General features: G+C 43.2%; 1 protein-coding gene across 4 annotated transcripts in view; it reads right to left on the bottom strand.

Annotated features, from left to right (window-relative positions):
* Positions 1-24,544, bottom strand: part of Cdk6 (cyclin-dependent kinase 6) — a 192,320-nt gene that overhangs the window by 136,320 nt on the left and 31,456 nt on the right. For all 4 annotated transcript variants that reach the window (NM_001191861.3, XM_087655548.1, XM_087655549.1 and 1 more), the window contains 1 exon segment: positions 2,043-2,178. In NM_001191861.3, coding sequence (NP_001178790.1) covers positions 2,043-2,178 — 136 coding nt within the window.

The following is a 24,544-nucleotide window of genomic DNA, read 5'->3' on the forward strand; positions in this document are numbered from 1 at the left end:
AAAATCAAATCAATCACCGAGACAAAAAGATACATTGGCCTGGTAATAATATCTGTTATCAGTCATGCCTGTGTCCTAAAGTACTCATTGATGGTTGTATATGCTCCTAAACAATTATTCAAGATTTTTAAAAATGGTTTTTATATCCATCACTTTTCTCCTTACAGAACAAATTAAGGGAGGGTTTATTTTGTCTGGTGGTCTGAGAGGGTGCAGTCCATTATAAAGGGTAAGACACTGTAGTAGAAGTAAGAGGCAAGCAGACAAGCAGCTTCGTGGGGAGGGTGTCAGGCAGCTGGCTCATGTCGCCCTGATCAGGAAGTAATACTGAGTTACCCCATAAGGCCTGTAGTCCAAAGACACACTTCTTCTAGCCTCAGCCTGCTGTGTGTTCCTCCCAGCTAGGGAATGAGTGTTCAAACACAGAAACATGTAAGGTATATTTTACACTCATGTCATAACAGCCTTATTGAAGCACTACAATACTCAGGGTTAGAAACATATGGCAGTACTATCCATAGATAGATAGATAGATAGATGGATAAGATAGATAGATAGATAGATAGATGGACGGACAGACAGACGGACAGACAGACAGATGACACATACATAGATACGTGCATACACAATCACAAGGGAGAGAATACAAGCAATTGCAGTGTGTAACAATGAGTAAAAGGGGAATGAGACCTTATCCAACTGACTGTGTGCATCAAGCACATCCCGCTGGGCCTTGAGATGGCTAACAGAAGCTCCACGAGAAGAAGGGCACTGAGGTGAGGAGTCAGTCCACATCTGATCTGGCTCTTGGGAGACAGAGCAGCAGATCTCTAAGAGTACAAGACCAGCCTGGTACATAGAGCAAGTTCTAGCACACCCAGAGATTGATAGAGATTTACAGAGAGCCTGCCTTGAAAAGCCAACCCCCCCAAAAGACAGAACAGAACAAAACAACAACATAAAAGGCCGAGATCATTCTGCTCAGAAAACAGGGTGAGCGAAAAAGGATAAACCCTGCTCTGTAAGCCCAAGGTGGAGTTTCTGGATTGAGTACATAAAGGAAAGAAATGGAGTCGTGGGAATGGAAAACGCCAGTCAAAGAGAACAGAGTGGAGGACCGTAAACAGGTGATCAGAAGTCTACACTTAGAGACTTAAGAGTTTTCTGTCACTGCACACAAAGGAATGTGCACATTGCAAACCAACACCACCACGTATCACATTCTTCAATGAGAGCAGGATGGGAGGAAAGAGAATTCTTACCAGCCTAAACCTAAATGGATAATCAGTTATTATGCTGCAGCCTAAATGCATCAATATCTGGGGACATCGCCTAGCCATCACTCAAAAGGGTGTCTCTTACTGTGTGGAGGTGTGCAGGGATTTAACAGGTGAACTGGAAAATGAAGTTAATTAGTATAACAGGTAAGGCTATTAATATTTTTGGAGGAGCATTCCCATTAGACTTAAAGGAGAAAATAACTCTTTGGTAGTCAATATACTTCCCAGCTTACTAACCATGAAGGGCAGAAGGGGTGTCCTAATCGTCTTTGAATCCTAACAGTACAGCCTGTCATTTAGATGAAAAAAAAAAAAAAAAAAAACAAACCACCGAAACAGAAAAGGCCTAACGGTCATGCATATTTGCACAATATGCATATACCTCAGAATCAGCATATAATGTATGCATTTCTGAGTGACACTGAAAATTCTATCTCTTTAGGTCCAAGGACAATCAGGATAGATTGAGCTGTGTCTACTGCATTATACTTTATAAGATTGGGGCCAGATAATATAGAAATAAGGAGTTTTAAAGAATTTTAATGTGCACTTTTAATCGACCCTAAAATAAAACTAGACTACAACCCCACTCTTGGAAGAGGCTAGGTTATTTCCCATTCTTTGAACGTCTTACTTAAGTTGACATTTTGGATTATATTTTAGATTTCAAAAACACCAACTCCAGCAATTTCACAATGGAAGATGTTCAACAGGCTGTAACCCTGGAGAGTCTAACCAGCCATTCAAGATGATTCTTGGTACCTTTATGGTCTCTGTGGGCACACCGGGTTCTGGAACTTTATCCAAGTAAGTGGTCAAGTCTTGATCAACATGCTCAAACACTAGCGTAAGTTTAGTTTCTCTGTCTGTCCGTGACACTGTGCACACGTCAAACAACCTAGAAGGGAAAACAAACAAACAAAAACGAAACAGAATGAGTAGGCAGAAATAAGCCAAGTAGTAACACACGCGCCTCCCAGGTACCCTGTCCTTCTACCCCCTCACTGGTGGCACACCTCGTGCTCATGTCTAATGGGACCATATCCGTATCACTTCAGCAAAGGAGCTGTGTAAGCCAGACCATCCAAGGAGTCGTCAAAAGCAACTTGACTGGAGATTAAATGTCTGTCGAGAGAACTTGCTGGTATAGCTTTACAGACCTACAATCCAGGCAAAACAATTCTAACAATTCTTAGCTCACAGACGGAGGATTACTGGAGGCCAGCTGAGCATGCTTTGGAGATAGTAGAGGGCAAAACAGTTTCCTAGAACAACCAGGGATACGATAGACTATGGAGAAACAGTTCAAAGACAGACTTCTTGTCCTAGTGAGCCAACTTACTGCCCTAGAAATGTTCTTAGTTTTAACATTCCAAATCTCACGTAGAATCATTACTGTAAAAAAAAAAAAAACCTAAGGCTTCTTTAAAAAAATTGACAGGGGCTGGAGATGGCTCAGCGGTTAAGAACACTGACCGATCTTCCGGAGGTCCTGAGTTCAATTCCCAGCAACCACATGGTGGCTCACAACCGTCTCCCATCTGTAATGTGATCTGATGCCCTCTATCCTGTCTGAAGACAGCTACAGTGTACTCAGATGCATAAAATAAATAAATCTTTTTTAAAAACTTGACAGGAAATAGCTGCATGTATTTAAAGGCTACCATGCACAGCTTCGATACACTGGGTCAGCATTGTGTAGAAGAGTGACTGACTGTAACAAATGATGTTCCAAGGATGGATTTCAGATGTTTACAGAATATGTTTAAGAATATGAAGGGATGGGTCTGCTAAATACTTATCATCCGAATACTGAAATTTGAAAGGGGGCATACACTGGAAAACTAAAAACAAAACAAAACAAAACCCCAAATATTACAGAAAGAGCCTTTGGTGATCTAGAGAATCTTCAAGCCCAAGTACAAAACGTGTTTTAGTTTAGCACACTGTCTCAAGCATGGCCGTCTCACCAGGGTGTCAGAAGAATTAAACACACCATCCATGAATAAGCTATAAGGACATTTCTTTGAGATGAAATATAACTAATAAGAGGAAATGTATAAAATGCTCTTTGTATTGTGTTTTTGTTTAAAAATTAAAAAAGTCTCTTCCCAGAAACTGTGTGTACACACAGTCCCCTTGCTACAGCATGAGCTCACTGCCTGGCTCAATCCAGATGCTACCTTTATAACCTTTCAAGGCCTGGTTGGTTTACAGGGCCATGCCATTTTACTTCTCAGGTGCATGGCCTTCGAACATACTTCTTTCTAACCCTAAATTTCAACAGTGGATACGAAACACTGTAATCAATCTTAATCTATAACAAACTGTATAAAGCCCGCAGTGTAAAAGGCTGGCCGTTATGCACAGCTTAACATCTGGGGAGACTATCAAAACAGCTCTTTGATCTTGATAGTCTGACCCTTCCACATAAGCTGCTTCGAGCCAGCTTGTTACTATTAACATCTTTCAACTAGTTTTTCTCAAAGGAAAGAAAAAGAGTTGCAAATCAGAAAGCTTCTTTGTATCCGATGCTTCTGTATTTGCAACAAAACTGCAGTGGGCCAAAAAACGAGATGTAGTGACATAAAATACAAACCACTATAAGTAGGCCAGTACGTGTCCATTAGAATTAAAAACGTTCCCATTGTGACTAACATATTCCTAAATGAAAAGGGTGTGCCAGTCACCACATGCCAGTTAATGAACAGCTCCGGTTCTTATTAAAGGGATATAAAATGTATGCATATATATATATGTATGTATACATATATGCACACACACATACACACACACACACACATCTTCGTATGTGTTTGCTGTTACTAATTTTCAGAAGAAGGAAAAAAATTATGATGGGGACATAACCCAGTTGAGCCAAAAGTTCTCCGCTCCCTAAACCGTTGTCTTAAAAATTACCTAACAGCTCTGGCAGTAGGCGGCGTTGCTACATCTCAATGAAACCGTTTCAAGGCTCTTACATGACACAATTCGTGACTAACTTTTAACCACCCAAGCTGCTTCTCTTTATGTATTTCCCTGCTCTTCATGATAGGAAATATCTGCTAATGTCACCTAAGGTAACTCGGCCTCACAGTAAGGACACAGCAATCAGGTAGGGGTGAGCCTGACCAGGCCACTGCTGACCGTCTGAAACGATGCACCTGGGGTGATATTTAAAAGCAGAGTGAATCTACACAGGTGTGTGGCAGCGCATACAGTCAAGCATTATTTTAGTTCACGTACGTAAGTATTTTGCCGGCACGTTTGTGCATTATGTGTATACTCGGTGCCTTTGGAGACAGAGGGCGAGGGCTTTGGACCACCTAGAACTGGAATGACAGAGGGCTGTGTGCCAGCATTTGGGTGCTGGGAACCGAACTCATGTCCTTCACAAGCGCAACAAATGCTCTTAAACTTCTGAACCATCCTCCGGTCACTATTGTGTGGCTTCTGATGCGTGTACTTATACATTGCTAGATGTAAGAAATCAGGTGCCATGTAGAAGTTTCGCACACAGGTTCGAGAAGAAGCTACTTTTAAATTTCAGGTGTTACTGCTAATTTGCAAAGCGGAGGATATCACCAATTTCCTTAGAAACTCACAGTCCACATCAAGGAAATAGACTTCCTGCTTTGAGGCTTTGGTGCCAGCTGTCAGGAGCTTGTAGAGGGGTTGCTTCGAAGAAGGCGTTTGAGGAAATACTGCTCTTCAGTGTAATATAAAACTGCACTAATTGTTCAGTTATGTGTTTGTGTGTACAGTATATACTATTATATATAAACTATATGTATATGTATATACATTGCTATATATACATGTAGTTTTATATATTATATAATTATATACAGTTTGTATATAACATTATACTAAAAGTTAATAGTTGCATTAATCACAATGGATAGAAAATACACTTTGAGCCAACATTTGTGAATATTGATTTTGGAAATTCTAGGACCCAATACTCATGATATCTTTGTATCTATGGTTCCCTCTAAAATTACTCCAAATCGAACAGTAATCATTTTGGTAGGCAAAATACAATAAATATTTCAATATGGTAAGTTCCACATAACCCAATTAAAATAAACTAAGGTCTCACTATTTGGCTGAATGTTAACGTGTGTGTGCGTGTGCGTGTGTGTGTGTGTGTGTGTGTGTGTGTGTGTAAATGATTTACACAAATCCCTGTTTATATTCCGTGGACTTGCATGCAAAAGAAAAGAGCAGAATAGATCTATTTTAACATAAACACTGGGGAATAATTTCCATTGTATGATTTCTTATGTTGGCCGACACTTATGACTTTCTAAAATATTCAGTAATATGACAGCATACTATTGATGACATGACTACATTTCCAGAGAAAGAATGTAGCCGCACCGCACTGACCTTCAGAGGGAAATGCCGTTCAACCTTTATCACAGACCCACACTATGTCATTGGAGTAGGCATCCATTCAGAGAGGGAATGAGGGGCTGGGGAGATGGGTCAGCTGTTCATTGCGCTTGCTACTCACAAGGCTGCCTACAACTGTCTAAAACCCCAGCTCCAGGAGATCTGACACCCTCTTGTGGCCTGCAAGGGCCCCTGCACACACACGAAGCACATAAACTCATGAAGGCACACGCGCACACACACACACACACACACACACACACACACACACACACACACAAATAAGCACTATTTCTTAAGGAGAAAAGATGAGAAGTGGTTCTCAGTATTTATTGAGGCTATCCATCCATCTTATCAGAGTGAACTTGATCCAAAATACAGGTGTATCATTTCACAGGGAAACCAGCCAATCCCTAATGGCTGCACCCAGTAAGCTACTTTGTCTGCAGTCTCTATTGTTCAAACCTCTGGCTGCTGGCGTGAGGTAGAGAACTAGGACGCAGCCGGCACAACACTCAGTTTTCCTGCTGTCCTCTAACAAAACATTCCATGAATTAACTCTGCATCCTACCCATTGTAATTCTTAATGGCCATTTCCTGTTTGTAGTCTCCATTTAACTTGCTGTTCAGGATCGGACAGGCAAGCTACCTTCAGGAATGGATGGGATTACGTCCTGTCCGGTAGGTTTGGGATTTCCAAGGTTTACAATTTACAAACGTCTCCCAAGCAAGGAGCTTTGTAAACACAGTCTCTGCCTTTCTATTGTGGCTATAATAAAAGGGAAATCTGTATTATTGGCTAAGCAGGAAGTTTTAAGAGGACTCTTTTCCTGTCAGGTTTCCCTGACCCTGCAGCACACACTCTTCATTGTTTGGATACCAAATAGTTTTAGAGCTGAGCGCTGTCTGGCACAGCTGGCTGAGGGACATAACAAATTCTTATTTGAACTAGAGCCAGAACTTGAAATTGAGAAGGGTTTCCTCCCCCAAATCTTGAAAGTTCATGAAGTGCTTCTGGTGGTTACGGTTTGTGCATCCAATCGGTCTTCACCCTTTCCACCAGCCCCACACTTCTGTACAGTTGGCTAGGAGGATCTTTTTGCTTGTGAAATACAGACTGTGTGCAATGATTCACCGTCAACATGAAATGACAAACTCCAGAAGTATTCACCACCGACAGCAACCACTGTGCTGCTGAAGTGTATGCAGCAGCTCCAAAATGTGCACCAGTACCTAGCACGCGCAGGAGCCATACCCAGCGTAAGTTTCTGAGGGACACAGGGCAGGTAAAGCATGCGAGCAATGCTGTGCGGTGACAACTACGGATCACGGATGGGTGGAAGCCAGAGAGTTGGTCCCGAGAATCTCACTGCAATCGAGAGAGCAAGACTCAGACTCCCTTGATATTAGCATTGCCAGACTGGAGGACGCCTGCAACTGCTGGTAGTCGATGTCACCCCCACTTTAATCCACAGAATGAGGCAAGGATTTCGGGGGATCTTTTTTAGGTGCCTCATCTACACTGCCTGATCTACTTTCTGAATTTAGAAAAGTTACCTGAGTCGGTGACGTCGTCACATTTCTGAATTTTAATTGAGTTTTTTTTATTTACAGTAAAACCAGCTTTAACCCCTGGCAAATCATGTTATTATGCTTATATACAGGAACTTGACTAGAAATAATGCACGATAAATAGCTACCAATATTTATCAATATCTACAAATATTTTGGAAGTACTGACTTCAACACACCAATATCTGACCTCAAATGCAGCCTATACAGTTAGTTATACTGTACAGCTAATGCAGGGAGTTAAATTCTTGCATGCAAAAAATGCTAGTGTCTTCTAAGGTACAGCTCCTTAACCCATGAGACATAACTCCATTTGGGATTAAGTAGCTGAATATTAGGTGGCAAAATATTTGGCAACAGAAAAGGTTGTCTGAACAGGACAACCAAAAATTAATTGAAAGTTAAAAACATTAACTTGGCCAAGGTTTTTCTGGCTATGGCAAACTTGTGTTGCAGCAAGCACCCTTCCCACTGCACACAGCCTGCACCCTTCACACTGCACACAGCCTGCACCCTTCCCACTGCACACAGCCTGCACCCTTCACACTGCACACAGCCTGCCCCCTTCCCACTGTACACAGCCTGCACCCTTCCCACTGCACACAGCCTGCACCCTTCCCACTGTACACAGCCTGCACCCTTCCCACTGCACACAGCCTGCGCCCTTCCCACTGTACACAGCCTGCCCCCTTCACGCTGCACACAGCCTGCACCCTTCCCACTGCACACAGCCTGCCCCCTTCACGCTGCACACAGCCTGCACCCTTCCCACTGCACACAGCCTGCCCCCTTCACGCTGCACATAGCCTGCACCCTTCCCACTGCACACAGCCTGAGCCCTTCCCACTGCACACAGCCTGAGCCCTTCCCACTGCACACAGCCTGAGCCCTTCCCACTGCACACAGGCTGAGCCCTTCCCACTGCACACAGTCTGCACCCTTCCCACTGCACACAGCCTGAGCCCTTCCCACTGCACACAGCCTGCACCCTTCCCACTGCACACAGCCTGCCCCCTTCACGCTGCACACAGCCTGCACCCTTCCCACTGCACACAGCCTGAGCCCTTCCCACTGCACACAGCCTGCACCCTTCCCACTGCACACAGCCTGCACTCTTCCCACTGTACAGGCCCCACAACAGCAGACAGTCCCCCTTGGAAGTGCCCAGCTCAGACTGGTAGGCACTACATACACAAAGCTGTCTGCTGTTGTAGAAATACAGTGATTTAATTATGGCACACAAAGACAATACTTTCCTATTGTCCCTCTTCAGAATGTTAAGTATCAAAATGTTGTCATTTTATGGTATGTATTCAAAACGGTGTCCTCAGCGTTGACAACTAGAAAATCAAAATGTTAATCAAATCTGGAAAACACAGAATACTGTCTTTTATATCACATGTTCAGCCAAGATTTAATTCTTTTTAAAAATTAACGAGCCCATCCACCTCACTAAAATACACATTCAGTTTCATCTTCAATAAATAGTAAAACTGTATATATTTCAGAAAACCGTTTCGGGGCAGCTTATGATTGGTACATGTCTCACTTCTGTATCTATTTTATATACTCATGTAACTTGGGGTTGCAGAACATTTCTTGGGCAGAATGGGTCCAGGAGTGGAAAAGGTTTATGATACACCGCTCTCCGATACTGGACTTCTCTGACTTTATGGGAAGACTCCCGACTACCTGCAGCCTGTGGTAGGCGTCTTTCTCCATCAGCTTGTCACCAGGGCAAAAGTAATCCACAGCGGCATAGCTGCTGTGACGTTTTAAAGAATTCCCAGGGGAGGGACCAGGGATGCAGGACGCAATGCTTGCTGCTCATGTGAGAGGCCTCGTGTGTGAGCCTCAGCACAGGACAAACAGAACATGTCGGCATACACCACACGCCTCACAAGGCGAGGACAGGAAGATGCATTAGAAAGCCGAGGGCACCGCCAGCTACACGGTGAGATCAGGGCCAACGTGGGGCAGTTTCAGGAAAATAACTCCTATTTGGGGTTTCTGATGCAACCAGAGACATTTTATAGAGCAAAAGGAGACAAAGGAAGAAGAGACAGGCAGCCACGCTCATCGCTCACGGGAGTACAGAACCTACAACAGGAAAGGAAATGAGGGAGACAGGAGGACTTAAAAGTAATATAGAGATACACAGTTCAATTAATTAAAGGTTGAGCCCAATGCCCGGGGCATGCACCTCGGAAACCCACAGTTAAACAAACCTCTTCCCCACTAGCGATTGGTGAAAAGGTGAAATACATCAGCGCATCAAATTATCGGAAGCCTCAGGTGAGGGAAAGCCCTCATGCAAATCTGATGGGGAGTCACGACGTCACCTTCCTGTGCTCCGCTCTCACCTGCTCTCCCCTCCAGCACACTACCAGCTAGCCCACAGCTCACCTCCTTCCAGGGCCCTCCTGGTTGTGGGATCTACTTTCAGCTTCTACTGACATGCACCTGGCAACTGTGGTTCTGTTAGGGTGTTTTTGTTTTTTAACAACAACAAAAAAAAGTTTCACAACAAACCGGGAATCTCCTAAACTGGGCAAGTTTACAAGATGTGCCTTGTGCTAGAGTAAACACTGAAAATAAAGCAAACAGTAAAATTTCTGTGTATGGAAACATTCCTGAAAGGCCCAATAACAACCGGTATGACATTTCCATCACAAATCCGCTACTGAGGATGGCGCTGTGGGCTGACAGGGTTCTGGGATGCCTTCCTCTTGCTTTGCACACATTCCCAACAAACCGTCTGAACGAATGGAGAGCCACGGAATGCAGGAATTGTCCTACCGTCCTGCTACAAGCACTGGCTGCATTTCCCCATTACTGAATGCAGCTCTTCAAGTCTGGCCTGCGCCAGAGGCAGAAAAGAAATGAGGTTGGCAGGCCGGAGTGATGGCGGCTCATCTTCCAGAGGTCCTGAGTTCAAATCCCAGCAACCACATGGTGGCTCACAACCATCTGTGATGAGATCTGATGCCCTCTTCTGGTGTGTCTGGAGACAGCTACAGTGTACTCATAATCAATCAATCAATCAATCAATCAATCAATCAATCTTTATAAAAAAAATGAGGTTGGAGCCTCACTCGGTTAAGCTAACTGCGTGTTATTTTGTGGGGGTAGAAAAGGAGAATGATACTTGAAAGCAGAAACAAGAAAACTCATTTAAAAACAATACCCTGTTTTTTGTTTTGTTGGGAAGACAAAAGTAACAGGACAGAAGTAAGCTCTGAGTTATCCTATGAATCTTTATGTCCAAGAGAGAGAGAGAGAGAGAGAGAGAGAGAGAGAGAGAGAGAGAGAGAGAGAGAGAGAGGAGCAACTAAGCAATGAGGAGTTGATAAGTTTTGCTCAGTCCAAAACTGATGCCTAACCATTTTGAAAATTCAAAAGGACCATAAAGCCGGCTCTACCAAAGGAAGACACCTGCCTGCCAGCTGCAGACTCCTTGGGTCTAGATTTGAATAAAGAATAATTCACCAACCACAGCTACAGCCAATGCCCACCTTCTGATGGCTTGCAGTCTCTATCAGACACGGCCAACGTTTTAGCTCACACAAGTCTCTTTACATGACAGTTAACTTCAACCACACGAAGCATCTGAGTCAAAATCTAGAACCGGCAATCCCACGGTGGGAGGGGACCCAAGCGAGTCGGAGTACCAGCAGCTAACTTCAAAAGCAGCTTTGAACTGGAAGCATCCATCCTTTCACAGTTTCCACCGCGTTCAGTGCCGCATCTGACACGCAGTGAGTACTCAGGAAACGGCTACTGAACAGATGGTTTCAAAATGATAGCTCTGGAGAAGGTCAGGAGCAAAGCAGAAGAGAAGGTGCCTAGAGCGCTGGGCAAGCAGCCTCTGTGATGGATGCCGACCCCAGAGGGCCAGACCTGCCACACTGCATTCATCATGAAATTCTTACGTGTCTGTTTCTGACTCGCTAACTTCTACATATCTGACATCTTAAGGTTCGCACAGCAACTCTGCGAGAGGGTTCTGGTTTTTGATTTGCACCACTATTCCTAAGCGCCAAAAGGCAAAACCAGGGGAAATACCCATCTGTCAGCTAATGGAGAAAGAAATGCAGCACACCCATGCATGGAATCTTAGTTGGTAATAAAAAGAAATATGGACCCATACTATGCTGGATAAACCTCAAAAAATTCTGCTAAATGGAAGAATTCAGTCTTGAAGGTGGCATGATTCATTTATATGGAGTGTAGAGAAATGGGCTGAACCACAGAGTCAAAAACAGACTGAACAATTAGTTGCCAAGGATTGGAGCACAGGGGTTGGTGGAAGAAAAGGAACAGATGCTTATGTCTACTTGGTTTCTTGCGAGGGTGATGAAAACGTTCTAAATTTAGGTCATGGGGAGAGTTGCACAACCACGGTAAATGCACTGGAATGATCACTAAACTACATACTCGCACAGGTGAATTTCATATGGTGTTCATACTGTATCTTAATAAAGATGTTTGAAACAAGTCAAAACAAATAGGAGGAAAAGAGCAGCAGAGAAAAAAGGCTTTGTACTTTTCTTAAAGCATTGGGACAGAGTGCAGTGATGGGAGCAGACTTAAACTTCTGCTCTGTTGCAGGAAAAGCAGGGGTCAATAATGCAGATCTCACTGTGCATACCACCCCTGCTGTCTACACACACACAGCAGACATAACACACACACCAGATCCCCCCAACACCACATAAACATCAGACACAACACACTAGACACACACCAGACACACACACACACCATACACATAGATACTTACACACCTCACATACAGCATACACACACCACACAAACATACCATATACACAGACACAACACACCAGACACACACCAGACACACACACACACACACACACACACCATACACATAGATACTTACACACCTCACATACAGCATACACACACCACACACACATACCATATACACAGACACACACACACACACACACACACACACACCACATATACACACCAGATGCAACACACACACACCAGACCAAATACACAGACTCTCCCAACACATCACACACCACACACACACACACACACCACATACACACACTACACATACATCATACATACACCAAACGTACACATCAGACACAACACACACACCAGACACCCACACACACACACCACATACCCATCAGATACAACACACCAGACACACACACACCTCACATACATTATACACACACAAAGACACATGACCCACACATCATACAATCAAAACACACACACAAAACACATGTCACACACACACCAGACACATATACATAACATACCACATACACACCACGTATACAATACAATACACACAAGGCACAACACACTAGGCACTCATACACAACATACCACACACACACACACACACACACACACACACACACAGAAAATTGAAAAGCTAAAGAGTACTGATCTCTTGCTCTCTTGTGCTCCTTCTTTGACTGGTTAGAAAAATGACACACAGCAATTCACCAAAAAGGGCTTGAAAAAGATGCTCTGATTCCAAGAATAGAAGAGTTAAGAGGTATTTTTAAAAGTGAACGGCTTTGGCTTGAGTCACATACAGTGCGGAACATTCTGGACAACTGTCAACATTCAGTTCTCGTTCCATTTCTGACCTGTAAAAGCCCCCTCTTCCAGCTTGGGCCTCTCTTGAGGAAAAACGACAAAGCAGCCAAAACTAGGAAGCCACGTGTGGTGAAGACTGTCTGCACAGTCTTAGGAGAAGAAACAAGTCTGACCTATGCCGTACGTCAAAACTCCTCAGTACCACACCCTTAGAACTCTTATTCACTTATTCACTTCTTAGTCACTTTATTCCAGCCAGCGCCAACCCGCTCAGGTACTTACGATCAGGTTCTCATCCAATAAAGCAACCCTGCAAGTCCCTTCCTTTTAAGGAATCACAAAAGACCATTAAGTTGTAACATAAAAGAAATAAACAAAAAAAAAATCTAGTAACACTAAGAAAAGCAAATCAGTGATGTGATTTTCAAAGTTGTCCAGCATGGGCTCACATCAATGTGAGAGATCACATGATTTATTTTGCTCTAATGATAAAACCATACATCATCTGCAAAGTGTTTTGAAAATGTCCCCCATTACTCAGGAATGCAAACTGGTAAGGATCTTTGTGTGTGTGTGTCTTCTGCTCCCCACCCTACCCCCACACACAATGTGGCTCTCATGATACAGATCTACATTTACTGGGCACAGAAGGCTTTCATGATGTCCTGCAGGCTTGGAAGAGTTTGTCCCGTATGATTCCGTATATGTAAACAGAACAGCATGGGATAAGTCACGTTGCTGTCAGTGGTTATCTTTGGGTGATAAAATTATGAATTATTTGTTTTCTGATATTTCCTCATCATGCTGTTTATGAGAGCATACTGCATAAAACAACTTTTGAAGATTTATTTATTTTTATGTGTATGATTAGTTTGCCTTTATGTGTGACTACCATGTGCATGCCTGGTATCCTCGGAGGTCAAAACAGGGAGTTGGCCTGGGCATATAACCAAAAGATGCTCCAAAATATAGCAAGGACACGTGCTCCACTATGTTCACCTTACTTATACTAGCCACAAGCTGGAAACAACACAGATGGCTCAACAGAGGAATGGATACAGAAAATGTGGTACATTTACACAATGGTGTACTACACAGCCATTAAAAGCAGTAACTTCATGGAATTTGCAGGCAAATGGATGGAACTAGAAAATATCATCCTGAGTGAGGTAACCCAGACACAAAAGAACACTCATTGCATAAGTGAATATTAGCCCAAAAGCTCACAATGCCCATAATACAACCCACAGAACTTATGGAGCATGTAAGGAAGGAAGACCAGGGTGTGGATGCTTCAGTCCTGCATTGAGGGGGGAACAGGACGATTGTAGGAGGTGGAGGGAAAGGGGGACCGGTGATGGAGAAAGGAGAGGAGGAAATAAGAGGGGCAGCATCAGGATCTGGAGCTTTGAGAGAGGTACAGAGGGTCAGGAAATCGAACATAAATATGTAGCAGGGAGGGATGAGGACTGGGGATGGCCAGGGAAACGTGAGGCTCCCAGGACCCAGTGGGGATGACTTTAGCTGAAATGCACAGAGAAGGGGGAGAGACCTCCTGTAGAGACCTCTTATAGCAGACAGGCACCGCACCCGGTCAAGGGATGGGGACATCCTCCCATCTCAATGTTTTTAACCCAAAAATGTTCCTGTCCAAAGGAAGAACAAGGACAAAAAAAAATGGAGCAGAGATTGTAGGAAGGGCCAACTAGGGATTGCCCAACCTGGGGATCCATCATGTCTCCAGACACCAAGCCCAACACTATGGCCATGGTCAAGAGGTACTTACTTGCTGACAGGAACCTAGTGTGGCAGTTCCTGAGGAGGTCCGGCCAGCAACTGGTCAATGCAGATGTGGATATTTGGAGCCAACCATCAGGGTGACCTCAGGGAACCTGGTGGGGGAGCTGGAGGAGGACTGGAGGAGTGGAGGGGGTCTGCAACCCCCTTGGAAGAACAACATAGGCTGGTCTGACCACCCAGTTCTCCCAGAGTCCAGACCACCAACCAAGGAGTGTACCTGGAGGGATCCATGGCTCCCTCGTATAGCAGAGGATGGCCTTGCCTGACAGCAACTGGAGGGGAGGCCCTTGGTCCCATGGAGGCTTGATGGCCCAGCATAGGTGGGGCGGGAGAGTGTGGGTGGGTTGGGGAGCACCCTCATACAGGCAAAGGGGAGGGCGGATTTGGGATGGGGGTTGGTGGAGGGGTAACTGGCATGTGGGATATCATTTGAGATGTAAATGGGTGGAATGACTAATAAAAAAATAAATTAAAAAAAAGGGGGGGAGTTGGGGAACTGGATTTAGAGACAGACGTGAACCATTAAGTAGGTGCTGGGGACTCAAGACCTTTGCAAGAAGGTTTTAAAATAGAAATTACAAAAAACAAAAAACAAACAAACCCAAAAAACCTTCAATATTTAAATTTTCTATTTCTCATGGTTTTTGAACTGGGCATGGTGGTGCACGCCTTTAATCTCAGCATTGGGGAGTCAGAGACAAATGGATTTCTTGCATTCGAAGCTAGCCTGGTCTACAGAGTGAGTTCCAGGACAGCCAAGGCTGCACAGAGAAACCCGGTCTCAAAAAACAAAACAAAACAAAACAAAACAAAAAACTGTTTTCTAAACAACCAAAATCAAAAGCAAAAGTATTTTCTCACATCACTGACTTCAACCTGATCCTGAATTTATTAAAAATCCTTATCACTTATCCTGAAGATGTAATTTTAAAATCAGTAAACTGAACAATGCCAGTTCTTAATTTTCCTCTCAGAGGGGGGAAAAAACCCATGCTTTCCATTCCTTAATCAATGATGATTTATAATGTTCAATATTCTACCCAACACAGAGAAACTCTAAAAAAGACAAGGGAGCAAACTCAACGTCTGTCAGAACTGGAAACAGCGAGAGTGGTCAACGATGTTCGTCTTTTAGTTATCCAGAACCCAGGTACAGAAGCCTACGAGTGGGCTGCTAGGCTGGGGTGCTTGAAAGGGTAAAGGCATTTTGCTTGCCCAGCCTGATGACTCAGTACCTGAGTTCAATCCCTGAGATCCATCTGGTGAGAACTTATCCCCCCAAGCTGTCCTCTGATTGCCACACAGGTACAGTTGTCCCTGCACATCTCCCAGCTCTCCACCCACAAAATAAATAAACGTAGATTTAAATGATGTTTTTGAAAGGCTGAGTGTGGTAATGTATGCTTGTAAATCCACCAATAATGGGGTACGGAAAGGCACATCCCTGGGGCCTTATAGAAGGCCAGCTCAGCTTACTTGATGAGTTTCAGGTCAACTAGAAAGAACTCTATTTCACAAAAGCAAAAGCAAAACAAAACAACCAGAAACATAAAACAAAATAAAAACAAAAACAAACAGAAAAAGTGAACAGTGAAGGAGTCACCCAAACTGGTACACACAGCTATCTGTATTTGAGACATATAGACGCACACACATGCACGCTTTAGCAGAATACCACAGAACAAAAGAGAAACAATGCTGGCTTATGGAATCCTCAATAACTCTAATACTCATTATGTAAGCCAAGAAAAAAAAAATCCAGGATAGACACACTGAACTTTCCTAACTAGAGGGAGTTCAGAGAGTATATAGTTCTATAGAGTGTTTTGATAGATGAGAAAACAGTCAAAGAGAGCAGAATGGACAAGCTAAAGACACATTCTACCAAAAACAAGAAACTGGCAATCAAAATGGTTAAGATGCGGGTTTTAAAAGAGTATGATAAAAATTACACTTAAGAATTAGGTCTGTCCTAACAAAACTTCCAGGTGTTACATTGTTAACAATTGAGATAGATACTGTCTGTACCTAGGTAAGACTAATGGAAAACTATATTAAAAGGTCAGAAAGCAACATAGTCACAGACACTGAAAGAACTACCTCATAACAGCTTAAGCATACAGACCTGAAATTGGCTAGTTTTGCAGGGTGTAAAAGCATGTAAATAGTAAAGCAAGATGTGCTATATTCCTGTGACTCAAACTTCCTTTTGAGTTTGAGCTTGCTTCAGACAAGAGCAGCAAGAAAAAGTTAAGGGAATGAGAAATTTGTCAACGTAAATAAAAGTCAGATTTCTTTAAGAGCATTAAACACCTTTACTCCAAACATATTAGACAACCGGATATTCCACATAACTGGCTATTTTGGGTATTGGGTTCTTCCTTTCATAAGTTCCCACACTGTGAGTACAGGGTGTGTGTGTGTGTGTGTGTGTGTGTGTGTGTGTGTGTGTGTGTGTGTGTGTGTAGATGCCACACATATATAAACAAATGTCATTTAAAGAAAAGCAAAAGGTGCATCTAGCCTTGAAATGTAGTAAACGGTTCACAGAAGAAATGACTGAAGAACTACCTTAGAATACTGAGAGTTTTGCAAACAAGGGGTAGAGGTAGGGTACTCGAACCCAAGAGAAAGGCAGTCAACAAAAAAGCCAGCCCCACTAGAGAATCTTGTTCAATGCAACAAATGTATCCTCTAGAGAATGACTATTTTCATTTTCAAATTCCTCGGTCTTGCGGTATGGGTACGAGAAGGCAGGCAGGGAGACCAAAAAGGGACTCTCCCTGCAGTAGCATCGGGAAAATAGAGTAGGCCTTTCCTGAGGAGTTAGCAGCAAGGACAGAGGGAGAGGACGGATTCCAGAAATATTTAGGAGGTTGACTTGGCAGGACTTGCTAAGTGTCTGAATGTGGCGGGGGCGGAGGGATGGGAAAGGAGGAGAAGCCAAGGATGACTCACAGGCTTTGACTCTGGGGACTTGGTGCCACCTCATGAGATACAGCAGTGTTCCCAGACCTTGGGTTTCAGAGAACTGTAAACTTTCAACAACTCTGACGGAACGTTGTCAACTAGAAGCGTAAACATACCCCATAATCTACTATCGGTACCTTTTTATGAACACACTTTTAGCACCCCGAATAGGAATTGATTTCGATCTTTAAGAAGAAAATTCACCATGGAGCAGGGTTTTTCTTCTTCTAAATGCATCACAGATGATGGAAAACTGGTACCAGGCCTCAGGCCAAGGACACCAGAGAGCCCCGAGAGAGGGATACTGAATTGGGTTCGGCAGGGAGAGCATGAGCTGAAGGCAGAGTAGGTCACGTGTGTTCTAACTCCCGGACACCTCCAGGACACCTATCCCATTAATCCTGAGGGTGTGTGGGGGGGAAACATTACTGAAGGCTCGGAAGATGAGACATTCAACTATGCCCAGCAGGGAAGTGGCTGAGGGGCTGAATTTCAAACGCTAGCCTGGAATTTGCCAGATAAATAAAGGAAGCTTCAGAAGCTCCCAGCTTGTCCAAAGGTATTCAGGGATGCAAGAAAACTGTTCTTTGGGGGTAATGGTGGACGGCTTGGTGTACACTGGTGATTTTCTTGGAAGGGATCAGAGCTGGAAAAGTACACAGGAAAAAAATTATAGTTTGCTCATCTAGGCTAAGAAGTCTAGAAATTATCTTATGGTCACTGGGAAAGACCCAAGGATTTTGCAGTGGGTAATGCCATGGGCGGATGTGCCGCATGGAACAGCCAATGTGGCTGCACAGTGGATGCTGGCGGACAGTGGAGCTGAGCAGGAGCTGAGGAAACAGGAAGGGAATAAGAACTAGCGGCTTAGAGACCTCTGGAACCAGTACCTCTGTCTTCAGCAATATACCAGGCCAAGGAAACACCATCCTCTTTCCCTGCTGTCTGTGACGCTAGAATCACATCCCCCTCCCCCACCCCCAGTATTTTGTAAAAAAATGAACAAGGTGCCAACGGCTCATACAAACCTGCCTCCGCCTTTAAGATGAACTCCACTATATTCATCTAATTTATTAAACCATCCCCTTAGTGTTTCAGTGGTGACGTACTATCACCTTATAAATTCCTATTAAGTGATGTTGAAAATGCCGAAGGGTAAATGCTTTTTTTAATAAAAATGTATGCATTTGTAGTGGCATGTGAGTACATGTTTGTACGTATACACATGGGTGTGTGCACACGTGTGTGCATGCGTGCAGAAGTCAAGGGTCGCCTTGTTTTTTAGAGAGGGACTTTCACTGTGTGTGCAGCTCACCGCCTGACAAGGATGGGGTGGGGTGGGGGGTGTCTTCACCAAACACACAGGATAACCGGAGATCACATGCAAACCAATGAGGTAGGCTCACAGAATATATCAAACTTAGAAGAAAAAAAAATCACGGCATACGTGTAAAAGCACAAGTAACCAAAGGAAGAAAATACTGCACTTACCACAACTAAAAAATGTGCATTTTTAATGAAATACCCACATAGAAACAAAAAGTAGTTTTTAAGTTGTCCAAGGCGTGGAGTAAATAGGGGATGGGTTTCTTTGAGGGGAATGGACAGTTTCTAAATTAGATGGCGACGGTGTTTGTACAACTGACAATGTTATGAACAAACACACTGCAAACACTGCAGTGGATGTTTTCAATGAGTAAACTGTGTATTAATCACAACTACTTCCTCCATTTTATGGTATGGGGGTGGGGCCCCATCGTCTTGTTACCAACCCCCACCACTCACTCCATACTTTTAGCTAGATTCTACTCATCTTGAAACATTTGCAAGTTCCTGGGTCTACATCATTCATCCACCCAAAGATAACCATGCCTCATGATGAAAGAAAGACATGTGTCTCTGCTCCAGCCTCCCCTTCCAGAGGCAAATCGCTCTGTGTTAGGACAGCATACCTGGCCCTGCACTGGAGGCACTCGGCCACGGTTTCTGAATGAATACATGGGATTGTCTTATAAGGGAGTGTCCTGCATTTCTGGAAACTGCTCGAGCCAAGTCTGATACAGTGAGTGGGGGATCGGGCTGAGTAATATTCTTCGAGGTGTGATAATAAAGTAAAGATGTTGACTTGGGGGAGGGCTTGGCTCATGAAAGAGTTCTGAGGGCAATTCTAGAAAAAGCAAAATTGTTTTGCTCAATTAAAATGCAGATAGAGTAACTGGAATTGCCTCCCATGTGGCAGGATTTATATCGTCACGTTCATGAAAGTTCTACTACAGCAGTATTCATTTTCCTAATTATTCCCAAGAAACATGGAATAAGACATTGTCCTTTAATTAAACATATTCCATTTTCTAAGGGGTAAAATTTGAATAAATTATCCCATTTTCCCCTCATGCTGTTTTTCTCAATAACTGTCCTAACATGTTAGAGAAGTGTTTTATTATCAAGAGTTTTTCTTCTTCGTTTTTTTCTTTTTCTTTCTTTCATTCTTTTTTTTCTTTTGGTTTATTTCCAAAGAAGGAAGCAATTTGCTACTCTTTAATTTAAACCCTTAAATCCAAGGAATGTCTGGCTCATGAAAGGGAGAAGCAAGGTCCAGAATCTATTAACTTGTGACCCAGGCCTTCAGAGCAATTTACATTCAGTATACATTTAAGTTCGCTTAAGCTGTGTATCCTGCTTCGATACAAGTATACTTCAGTCCAAAACTGGGTCAGAAAACATTTTAGAGCAATAACATATTCTTTGTACATTCTGAGAACAGTCCAAGGAGCTACAAAAAGCTTCCAGAAAGGGATAAATCCATAACCAAATCCTCAGCTCACACAGGTCCTGTCCTGGCTTTGATTTAGAATTCTATCAAAGCCATAAAAGAGACCCGACATTCGCCACCGCGCACATTTTAGTCTCAGTGCTTCTCCCCAGTCTACAGGTCTTGAAACGCTGATTATTTAGATGCCCTTCCAAGAGTATGCCCTATGGCCTTAAGACAAAGATCAGCCTATTTTAACTGAACTGATTTTTTGAATGTCAAAGTTTTACGGATTTTTATATTATGCACGTGTAACTGGTGTGTGCAAACACTGGGTCCAAGCATTAGATTCATAAGTGTGTCGTTAAAACCTTTTGTTTCGTAGCTGTTAATAGGATATCACCCAACCCAAACCATGCTCTGCTTTTCCACAGAGGAAAAATTAACATGGTTCCACAGTCACTCCACATAGAAAAATTCCTTGGAACTAAGCTGGAAAACTGTTCACACAGAGAGCTAGGCTTCGCAAGAGGATGTCAACATGAGTAGCAAACGAAACTGATGTGGAAACTCTCCGTGCTCTCTCTCAAAAAAAAGTAAGACCAGCAGTGAGCATATTCACGCCTTTTCTCAAGTTATAGACCTGTAGGTAATCAACGCCTGCCCTTATCTCAGAAGGTAAGGCTAACTTGTTTGCTTGTCACACACTTGGATGAGTTAGGTGACCGACCTTCACTGATGTGCTCTGAGATGAGAGGGTGATGTCAAATCAGCCAATTTTGTCTCTTTATGTCTTACTAATCATTCTCAGAGAATCTGAGAAAACTGTGGTTGCTGAATACATAAGTACTTATTGTAAGCAAGCTGACTTTGCTTTGACATTTCACCTCTCTTTGCAGACAGAATAAAGGAAAACTCAGCTAGAAATATAGGCATGTGTGTGCATGTGCGTGCGCACACGTGTATTTCCCCCTGGAGATATTCAAAGAAAATGATCTACTTCTAGACAGGTTCTCACTAAGTATCCTTGGTTAGCTTAGTTATCTGGCCTTGAACTCACAGTTCCCAAGTGCTGGGGATTAAAGCAATACGTAACCACACCCAGGCTCCTCTACCAAAAAGTTTAAGTTTCAGTTTAAGATGCAATTTATATTTTTTAAGCTATTTAATATCGAAATCAAAAGAGTAGGAAAACAAAACACTCCATTTGTAGTAGTTAAATCCAGACCACTGTCATTAAGCCAAAGAGCTGTCTCTTGGAGGAAACCTTTTAAGTTTACAGAAAGTTTTCTCAATAAAGAGATACAAAAGGACCCAGAAGCAGAACAGGAGACAGGTAACATGGTGGCTCTGTAACCAGACTGAAGTACAAAATTTAACACTGAGGTAGGGAAAGGAGGGTCTGAGTGCTAAGGAAGCTCTGGTGAGCTGGAGACTGCACAAGATTACACGCTGGGATGAGGAAGTGAGAACCGTGAAGCCAGTAAAATATTTCACCTTTACAAAAGCAAATTCTTGAAAGACACGTTAGCCATCGCAGCCAAGTCTTATCACAAATGAAGGAGTCTCGATGACTAACTCAACTGACTCACTGGGTGCTGAGGCGGAGGCTAATGGCCATTGAAGTTAGCTATCTCTAACTCTGTCGAGGGTTCCCAATTCTATGGCTTCTGCATCGTCAAGTATGAGAGGAAGACAATGCCTTGGTTGGTAGATCCAACCACATTAACGAAGTGCAGCGTTTACTGGAAAAGATTACAGGGATGTTTTTGGTTCACACCTCCATTTTTTTGTGAGATTGGCAAGAATGTGTCATCCTGGCCTCTCAATCTCTCTAGGGACACTAGTAAATTTGAGCTGTTAGTTATAAATGCCGGGAACATGGCAAGCACAGCAAGGAATCAGTATAGCGTAGTCGGCCAGCCGCCATTCCGACAGCCTCCTGCAGGGCAAAAGTGTTTCCCCTGACCTCCAGGCACACTCTGTCTCCACACTGGAACAGAATGTCTGGATTCTGACTTTTGACTCCAATAACTCTTAAGACTGTAAGAATAAAGACAACACCTCAGGATGTATTTGTCAGGATTATTAGAACTAATGTCACTGGGTAGCAGAGATGGGCACTTCTTTTGTTTTTTTTTTTTTTTTTGAAGATTCATTTATTTGATATCTGTGAGTACACTTTCGCCCTCTTCAGACACACCAGAAGAGAACACCGGATCTCATTTCAGACCGATTGGGAGCCACCATGTATTGCTGGGAATTCAACTCAGGACCTCTGGAAGAACAAACAGCCAATGCTTTTAATCACTGAGTCATCTCTCCAGACCCAGGAAAAGCTAATCGTATATATACTAGTTTACACCGATTTGTTTGGGTAATGAATTGTATCACATGACAGGAACTGGGGTAAGGTAAGGACAGATACAGTAACCCTCATTCCACTGCAAACCAATAGGCATTGGGGTGGGGGGTGGCCCCTTGACACCCTCCTGCGTAGAGACACAACAGAGAGTGAACAAAACTCTTTTCTTCTACAAGTTTTCAAACCACTGTTCTAGGAAAGACACCATAACCTACCAACCTACTACCCTCTCAAGATAGCTGCTGGGAGAGGAAAGTTAGGGGGAAAAATGTAACTAAAAATAGAACAATTCTCAATAATTCATAGCTGGATGATATAAGTATTTAAGTGTCCAATACCAAAATGCTACATCGAATCTTCTCTTTTGGATTTGAACTCTAAGCTAATATTTTGGTGAAAAGGGAACTTAATAAACTGATGTTTAAGGGAAGGTTTGTTAACATTTACTAAATAAAGAAAAAAATTTTACAGAGAAATTAATTTCCCTTAAAAAAGTTACCCAAGGCTCAGGGAACATCCGGGAAAAAGGAGAGGGAAGGCTGTGATAGCCAGACAACCAGGAGGAAGTCTGCTGCTGTGCGAGCGTCTAGATTTGACGGGAAGACGCACCCACAAAATCTCAAAATGCAGCTGCCCAGCAAGACCTAAGCAATGACAGCAGCAAGGGACAGGCCAGTGCGGATGAAGGAAATCTTAAGGGGAGGTGGTGGCAGTGGTGAGGCCGCTGGTAACCAACAACCTCTAAGAAATGGATAAATGGTCTTCCTAAGGGCAACCCTTAACTGGATTAGCCAACATGAAGTGCTCAGCTCTAAAAACGTAGGTTATATGAGCAACATTAAACAGACTTGCCAGTCTGCACTTACACACTTATTTCTGTATGCATGTGTGGGACAATACACAAGGATTACAGACAGGAAGAATGCGAGGGTGGGGCATGGGAGAGGCTGAAGGGAGAAGAGAGGAGATGTGATGTAACTACTTTAATTACAATTATTTTTTTATAAGAGTATTTTAAAAAAAACAGAAAGGGGGATATACGGAAGACATGAAGGGGAGACAAAACACACAAAAACATGGAATTTTATTTACAAGCTGCAATCCTAGATTAGGTAGGTTCTATGCTGTTCTCACGTCTATCTCCTGTATGCCCCTTGTCACTCCCTGGTTGAGTGCCTCCGGTTGTTTCTGCTCCATCAGTCTGTCATCAGGGTGAATATCTCCTGGACATGATCCATCAGGCCTCGTGGAGGCCGCCTCTCTCCTTCCTTTTCTTCCTGGCTCTTCTCTGTCACTCAATCCTCAAGTCCCTCCTTCCTTTCTCTACTGCCCACTCACAGGCTCTAGCCTTTTATTCACTAATCAGCTTTAAATTTGGAACAAGGTTTACACAACAGAGGCTGGTGGATGTGAGAATTCACTCATCTAGAGGGCAATCAGACCTTTTGGGGGTTCTCATTTTAGCATCTGTATACAGAAAGGGAGAAATACAGAATAGAAGTCATGGAAGGGGAAAATACTGACTTAAACAGGAAAGGAAAAGGAGAAAGCAGAAATGAGAAGAAAATAGAGGCATAGAGGAGGAAGGAAAAAGGAAGAACAGGAAAGAGGAGGTGAGGGAACCAATACAAGGGAGAGATGGAGGGGAAGGAAAGCTGGCTCAGTATCAATGACAGAAACCTGGAATTTCTATTCAGGTCATTTTAGATCTATGTTCGAAGTAAAAACACGAGCGTTTCTGCAAAAAAAAAAATGCCACATTTAAAAAGTATCGGTTCCTAGCATATAATATACATTTAAGAATATCTG

Source organism: Rattus norvegicus, chromosome 4 (assembly GCF_021556685.1).
Source record: "Rattus norvegicus strain SHRSP/BbbUtx chromosome 4, alternate assembly SHRSP_T2T, whole genome shotgun sequence".
NCBI lineage: Eukaryota > Metazoa > Chordata > Mammalia > Rodentia > Muridae > Rattus > Rattus norvegicus.